Here is an 8,623-nt window from a genome sequence, read left to right as displayed (position 1 = left end):
ATGTTAGGCCTAAGGCAACCCATGGAAGCTCCTCACTCTTCACGGGCTGTTACTGCCTGTTTGTCTCGGATCAAAGCCAGCAGCGGATCTAAGAATGACAGAGTAATGTTATCCTTGAAGACGATTAGTGGTGGTCTGATAGGAATACCGCTTGTGTAATGGAGGCTATGTGTAATAGAGATCAGTCGAGCACCTGGGGAACACTCAAACACTTCCACAAATGTCAAGTGCGGTCTAGCATAGCCGATGAGCAGGACAATTTTTGGTGGCCTCTCATATCATGTGTCTTGAGCACTAGTGTGCAGTCATTTACACTGTAAGCACAGGATTCCTTCAGTTTAGTGCTTAACATACATCAAATGACTTTCTGAACAAATATATTTTACTTAAAGGAGACATATTATGCCCCTTTTAACAATATGTAATAGTCTCTGGTGTCCCCAGAATGTGTCTGTGAAGATTCAGCTCAAAATACCCCACATATCATTTATAATATCATTTTGAAAATACCTATTTTGAGTGGAAGCAGAAACACGCTGTTTTTCGTGGATATACGGTTTTCTGAGAGCACACATCCGAAGCACACGGACAGAAAGCGGCCACCACACAGCATGTAAGTACTTAAACTAAGTTCTCATTCACACACAAGTTTACATTAAAAACATACGAGTTCCAAAAACAGTCGGTTATGTCTGTGAATGTAAACAGCTGGGAAATAAATCGCTTGTTTATTTTAGATCTGTGTGGCAGCAGCAATATACAGTAGCCTAAATAAATCAATAAATCCACTGCTCTGTTGTCTCCTCTGAGGCTGGGACTGTAAATAGTGTTCTGTGCTCGTCTGTGCAGCCAAAGACAGAACAGTTAGCATGTTTTGCTCAAACTTTCGCCATGGCATTAGAGCAGGTACACCGTTGTCGCTTGTGAAATCAAATGACGGCGCCGTGGGTGGAAACTTACAGATTAAGGGGCGGTAATATTATAATGAGATCTCTTTGCCACATCACCAAAGGAGCGAAATCAGATGCTCTCGTTTTCTCAGACGCTTGTAGAAAAAGGCTTACCAAAACAAAGTTACTGGGTTAATCTTTTTCACGTTTCCTTGGTTGGTAGATGCACCGGGGACCTGATTATAGCACTTAAAACCTGGAAAAGTAAGATTTTCATGATATGTCACTTTTAATATATTTTACATACTGTTGTTCTAATGTATGAGCTTAGCTAGCAAAAAACATCTTAGCACAACTTAGTTTATCAACTCTACCAACTCTGCTGTCTCTCTTTGTTGTTGTTCTGCAACATTTTATTCACTTCTTTGTTTATACATTTGCAGTCATCCAGGCGAGTAGAGCTGGGAGGTGAGGGACCACAGATGCACAGCCAAATACATTTCATGAACGAGTGGGCCTCGTGGGGCGGTTGGTCCGTGTGTTCATGCTCCTGTGGGGGAGGGGCCTCTGTCCGTACACGCACCTGCATCACCAGGTAAAGCACAGACTTTGTTTACCCCATAACACCATCTTCTCTGCTGTCAGATGATTATACATGTGGGCAAAGAAAAATTAGTAGTCATGAAAAGTATTGTACCCTTAATTGTTCCTCTTGACCATAAAAGGCGCACAATCTCATCTCAACGTATTTAATGAATGGCTATGCTCATCTTAATTTTGTCATTTAATCTGAATAATAATGTTTAAGATTTAGTCAGAATATTTTTGAGGTCAGTTTTTTCTGGAAAATTGTGTTTTATGTTTAATATCAAAGTTCAGTGTGAATTCAAACTGTTGGTATTATGACATATCATCAATTAAAATATGAACAATTATACTCGTATACATGTAAGTTATAAAATAAATGTACCTTTCAGATGAATCTCTTTCACTGGGATTTCTGCTTTTCCTATCATTGGATTTTTCTATTATTCAGCTAAATTGCCAAAACACTATTTTAAATACAATAGCTGATTTAATATTTCCATTAATGACACTATAAAAATATAAATTTAGTGCTGCCAAACGATTAATCGCATCCAACATAAAAGTTTTTGTTTATATAATATATGTGTGTGTACTGTGTATATTTATTATGTATATATAAATACAAACACATGCATGCTTATATTTAATAAAAATATGTTATGTTTATATATTAAATATATTTACATATGATATAAATTATATGAATATAAATATATACACGTAAATACATGCAAATATTTTCTAAATATATGCTGTATGTGTGTGTATTTATATATACACAATACACACACATATATTATGTAAACAAAAACTTTTATTTTGGATGCGATTAATCGGTTGACTGCACTAGATAAATATTAATAATAATTATTTCAAAAGTAATTTGTACATTCTGGAAACGTTTTTTCTGACAGTAAAAAAATACAAGAACGCATCCTGTGTGAACAGCCTTATGGTGTTTTACTTGATCATGTTTCATTATTGTTTCTCTCTTTAGAAATCTGATAGGAGGGCCTTGCCCGGGGGACACCAGGCAATACAAGATTTGTAACACAAAGGTGCAGTAAATCCTTTACAGTTTGAACAGGATGTCTACATAGACATACATTTCAGTAACACCTTGCATGTATTGATAGTTTTTATGTATTTGGTTATCTATTTTGTTGTATTTTTTTCTTGGACGTAAGGTCATCTAGCCTCAAACTTGTCAGAATTTAAATGGATGGTTCTCAGTTTTGTAACTTCACTTTTTTATTTATCACTTACTACATAAATGTGTTGATGCAGGCTAACATTATAACATACCACCTAAAAAATCTTCATCCCTAAAATATACTTTTATTATATTTTACTCATTTTGATTAAATTGCTGATTTAAAAATGCTGTTTGAATTTTACTTTGGATGTGCATGATTCATATGATCTGTGTCACTATATATTAATGTCAGGCAAACAAAAGTTCCCTGAAGTCTCGTGCTTGTATATGTATGGACTTTTTCAAATTTTGCACACTGACAAAGAATGTATATGGATAATTACCAGATGAGTAAGCGGCCTTTCACTGTTCTCTGGGACACATCAAGATGGATTAGCAGTGTGTGTTCCTGACTACCTCTGAATGTGGCTTGAGTGATTATATCATGAAACGTATTGAGCCTGGCTTACACCTGTGATCCCAATACCTGGGACAGATGTTAAAACCAGGTTTAAATGGGGTCATTGTGTCAGCAAACAGATTCATGTGTTGTGTTTATCCTGAGTCCTCCAGGGCTGTTAGTGACCCTCAGAGTGTTAATGAATCAGGGCTTTAGCAGCTCTAGATGTGTGTTTTCTCTCCTGAGCTTTGTGTCTGTAACATCAGGAGTGTCCTGCTGATTCAATGGACTTCAGAGAACTGCAATGTAAAGCTTTCAATGACAGACCCCTGGTCTCTGGCAGCAGTTACCGTTGGACTACCTTTCATGGAGGTCAGTGAAGCATGACTCTTCTCTTTTGAAGCATGTGTTGTGTTACTGTGTGGATTTCTCATTCTGCTAGGTACTTATGCCGACTGAAACCTGATTTATACTACTTTCAGGATCTGACCCATGTGAGCTCAGCTGCCTGGCAATTGGACACAACTTCTACTACAACTTTGGGCGAGTTCTTGATGGCACACCATGCCAATCAGATCAGGGGACAGTCTGTGTGAATGGAAAGTGTCTGGTGAGTAGTTCTTAGGACACGGCTTCATAATAGCTGACAACCACAAAGTACTGTTAAAGACTAACAAAATAGACATTTAACAGGATTTTTAAATAAATGTTTTAAATAAAATTCTAAGTAGAAAATGTTTGAAATGTATTCAGGGTAATTCCATCATATTATATCATATTTTTGAGTTGAATGAAACCTTTTTTTCAGTACATTGGTCTATTTCTTCTGTCTAAACTTATCATGCTATTAATGTTTTTATTATATTGTTTCATGTGTCATGGTATTATAATAGTATTTTGTACATGTATTGTTACTTGTCACTATCATAGGTGTATGGTGTTCAGTACCACGGTGTATATAACCATCTGATACCATCAATGTACTATTTTTTCACCACAGGTATTTTTGTAAGGACAAATTAAAGTATTACAAGGTACATATTACAAAAACCTACACATATTTGTGCATGTAAAGATGACTGAATGGACCATAAGCCCCGCCTAGTCCTGAGGTCATGCTGGTGTGAATTTGGTTTCCATCACATGAGTACTGGAAAGGAGAAGCACATGCATAGTGGGGCCCAATCATTAGCACCATGTGGCAGATTGAATCCATATGTGTGAAGCACACCTTGTGTGTGTGTGTGTGGTTGCCCCTGTGTGAGGCCCCCCCGAATCATGGGAATGTGCCATTGAGAATCATTATTCCACAAACTACCAAGATTAAGAAAGGAAATGCTGAGAAAGGCAAAGAAAGAGATAAGGATGGGAGGTCATGTATTAGGAGGAGGGTTGCACCTGCGTGAAATGGAGTGCACGGGAGGTCTAAAGACAAACAAGGGCTTAATTATATCCTGCAGAAATTGCCGAGGACAGTTCACTCCTGCATACCTCCCTTCTACCTCTGCAGTCTGCCCTGATGTCTCCTCCTCCACCCCTATGGTCTGGAGCTTAAGCCAAACTTCTGCCTGAATGGTCTTGATCCCTGCCCGGGCCTCATGATCCCACTCTTGTTTGTGTGTGGTAGCTCACAGAGAGATCTGTGTCATTCTGCTGCCTGTCTGTTTTCACCTGCCTCTGTTTGGACCTGTGGACCTAAACACACACAAACACAGACAAGAGACCTTTCAGGATGGTGCAGAGTTACACTTATATAATGGACGTTAAAACATATGATTTCTTATCATTATTATCAAAAACAGTTGTGCCTCTTAATAATTTTGTGGAAATCATGATACATTTTTTCAGGATTATATGATGAGTAGAAAGTACAAAAGAACAGCATTTATTTGAAATAGAAATGTTTTGTAACATAATAAATGTCTTTGCTGTCACTTTTAATCAATTGAATGCATACTTGCTAGATAGAAGTATTAATTTCTTTAACAAAAAAAAATGCATGTGCAATCTGCATTATGTATACTTCAGTGCATGCTGGGAAATGAGGTAGACTTAAAGCATAAGGTGCAATTTACAATGTTACATTTTTTACACCTAATCCAACCATTCGGAATACACATATAATTAAAGAAATTAAGTTGAAATGCTGAAAACTCATCAAATCAATTACAAATGCCAGGAAATATTATGCTGGAGATTAATGGATGAAAACTAATCGTTGCTGCTCTTACAATGATGAAATAATTTTTAGTGTAGTAGATAATGCAGTTATTTTGAGGGGCTTTAATCTCGGATGCTTCACTCTTTAGTAGTGTCTAAATTTATTTCCTGGAAGGTCTCCAAGATTCTGTGGGCCATAAGCTGTTCCAGTTTTCATCAGGAGCGTTACGGGATCAGCTTGTACTGTTAAAACTGAATGTGATGGTGCTTGATATTTTGGCTTCTAATCACAGGCTTGGTATTTAATTAATAATAATAATTATTATTTATGCATTTAGCAGACGCTTTTATCCAAAGCGACTTACAGTGCATTCAGGCTAAAAATTTTTTTACCAGTATGTGTTCCCTGGGAATCGAACCCACAGCCTTTTGCACTGCTAACGCAATGCTCTACCACTGAGCCACAGAAGTAAAAATCTATTAAGCTTTTGTTTAAATTACATTAGTTGTAGTATTGTATTTAGAAGTTTCTTATCTGTGCAGTGACAAGATCATGCATTAAGATAAAGGCATATATATTTAATTTGAGTTTGTTTGAAGTATGTGCGATGGTAAATATCTGGAAGAAATGCCCCAGTCGCTTAAAGCTTAACGTTAGGAGTCTTTTGTAAATACAACTCAGACGCTTTTATCCAAAGTGACTTACAGTGCATTCAGGCTAAACATTTTTTTTACCAGTATGTGTTCCCTGGGAATCGAACCCACAGCCTTTTGCACTGCTAACGCAATGCTCTACCACTGAGCCACAGAAGTAAAAATCTATTAAGCTTTTGTTTAAATTACATTAGTTGTAGTATGGTATTTAGAAGTATCTTATCTGTGCAGTGACAAGATCATGCATTAAGATAAAGGCATATATATTTAATTTGAGTTTATTTGAAGTATGTGCGATGGTAAATATCTGGCAGAAATGCCCCAGTCGCTTAAAGCTTAACGTTAGGAGTCTTTTGTAAATACAACTGTGATTTACGAGGTCATGCCCTCAGGTCCTGCTGCTCACTGGCCTCTTCAACCCCCCTATCAACAGCAGCCAGTCCCACGTTTGGAAAGAGATGAAAACCGCAGGAACCGACTGCCTGCAATACACCGTAGAGGTTAGCACTTTATCACTGCCATTAGTGTGTCACCGCAATTCTGAATTCAATCTTGCATTCTTGCATTCGCGTATAGAACACAAAACATTGTGCTGAACAAAATGCCAGCATTTTGAATGGCATTCTGCAGATTCTGTCTATCCTGAATGCCTCTGATTGCATTGATGTGCAGATGTCTTTGATTGGCTACAATTCTCAGAGGACATGTTGCAAACAGAAACCTCTGAAGCTCTTCACTGAAAAACCATTTGCACAGGAGTGTTTGAAAGCAGGAATCTATCAGTGGGCACCAAATAGACCTGATACTTGGTTCTACCAGTACTGCAGAAATGGCAATGTTAAAATTTGTTAACATTTCAGTGTAGACTTGCTACCAAATTATTTCCATTATTTGCATATCATCTTGTAACTTGTTCATTCCCTCTGTTAATTGTTCTTTTGCACGGATGACAAAGTCTGGGCTTTTTTATGTCATGACATCCTTTTGTAGCCCACTGTGGGAAATGTCGCCGGGTACGAGGGAGAGGTGAGCGCCAGAGACAGTATTGCCACAAAGATTTTGGTGAGTTCAATCAGTATGTCTCTTCAATGCCAACATAATACAAGTGGTGTAATATACATAGTGTATTGGATGATGACGATACATTTGTCTGCTGGACAGTATTTCGAGCAAAAGTGCTGGAAAAGGTCTATCATGGTGAGGAGACCCGCTATGATGTCCAAATCATCCACACATACCGCAACCGTTATCGTTTGGAGCACCGGGAGTTCCTGTGGGCGCCCAACAAATGTGACTGTCCCTTTTTGGAGGAGGGGCATCAGTATGTGTTGATGCTGCGAAGGCATATTAATTATGAACGCACTCTCAATCGCATCCTGTTGGAGGAGGACAGCTACACTCAGCCTTATCGGGCCCGCGAGGACAGCCTGCTGCGCCCCCTAGAGGAGCTCTGCAGCAATAGAGGCAGCAGGACTCAGCTCGGGGGGTAAACACATGGACGATCACACTTTCACTGCACACTTATTCAGACAGGTGCAGACAGAAACCCACCTCTGACGCTGAATTGAAATCGATGATTTTACTAAAGCATTTTGCATTCCTCAATAAGGACAATGGACACTTTGTCGGGATGAATTATGTCCGTGGGGGCATGAGACAAACCAAAGCAAAGAGAGTCACTAAATGAAGCACTTTAGGTGGACAGTCACCTTTCAAAACTTATACACCAAAGTAAATAATATACACAGAATTTATGATGCCTTTTCTAGCACAATTGTTAATGGCATAAAACCTCTTGACAGCATGTGTATCTTTATCATGTGCATTTTGATGTTTTTATATATGTATTTATAAGCACAGTATTTCTAGAGGAAACCTTGATTTATATATTGCCTTATAATTTTAAATGGTTTACCATCAATATTTTTGCTCTTATCAATAATTATAAAGTGTTTATGAGTCACATGTACATTTACACATTCAAGATAAGCAGCATATACGTAAAACTGTCTATGGCGTAGCACTTTTGCCAACGAACAGTTGTTTTCTGCTTTATATTTGGCAGCCGTTTTTCCCTTTCATCATTAGCAGACTAACTAAGATTATCCTATTACCTTGATGTGGTTGTTAAATTATAGTCCAGCCTTTCTACAAAACACACATAATCTCTAAAATGTGTCTTGTTAAAAATATATTTACAAAAATAACTTATCTTTTATGACAGTCACATCAAACTTTCTAACAGAAACATGCAATTAGGGCTAAATACTCTGGCTGTCGACGGGCTATTAAAGTCATTATACTCAAGATAACAGCTTTTTCTCCCTGTGGCCTTTGATTGGCTGAGAGAGTGAGTGGGGCAAGGCCCCAGAGAAAAATTATACATATATATATATATATATATATGTATATATATGCACACACACACAGGTTTGTTTTTGTGAAAAGTGGGGACATCCCATAGGCGTAATGGTTTTTCTACTGTACAGACCGTATATTCTATTGCCCTACACCAACCCTACCCCTAAACCTACCCTTTACAGGAGACTTTGTGCTATTTCAGATTTTCAATACACTCAATTCTGTGTGATTTATATGTGTTTTGAAAAGTGGGGACATGGGGTAATGTCCTGAAAAGTCACCTTCTCCTTGTAATACCTATGTCATACCCTTGTCATTATACAAATTTATGTCCTCATTTGTCACAAAAACGCATACACACACACACAAGCCACA

General features: G+C 37.8%; 1 protein-coding gene across 1 annotated transcript; it reads left to right on the top strand.

Moving 5' to 3' along the window:
• On the top strand, positions 1–8,307 carry LOC107596496 (ADAMTS-like protein 5). The gene is made up of 8 exons (XM_016287243.1): positions 1–102; positions 1,241–1,485; positions 2,476–2,536; positions 3,340–3,445; positions 3,556–3,683; positions 6,234–6,387; positions 6,878–6,949; positions 7,049–8,307. The coding sequence occupies exons 1-8, from the start codon at positions 1–3 to the stop codon at positions 7,375–7,377; spliced, it is 1,197 nt and encodes a 398-aa protein (XP_016142729.1). The 3' UTR covers positions 7,378–8,307.
• Positions 8,308–8,623: the final 316 nt, after the last annotated feature.

Source organism: Sinocyclocheilus grahami, unplaced genomic scaffold (assembly GCF_001515645.1).
Source record: "Sinocyclocheilus grahami isolate Dianchi unplaced genomic scaffold, SAMN03320097.WGS_v1.1 scaffold219.1, whole genome shotgun sequence".
In the NCBI taxonomy this organism is placed as follows: domain Eukaryota; kingdom Metazoa; phylum Chordata; class Actinopteri; order Cypriniformes; family Cyprinidae; genus Sinocyclocheilus; species Sinocyclocheilus grahami.
The sequence above is the reverse complement of the archived record's forward strand: the minus strand, read 5'-3'. Positions and strand labels throughout refer to the sequence as shown.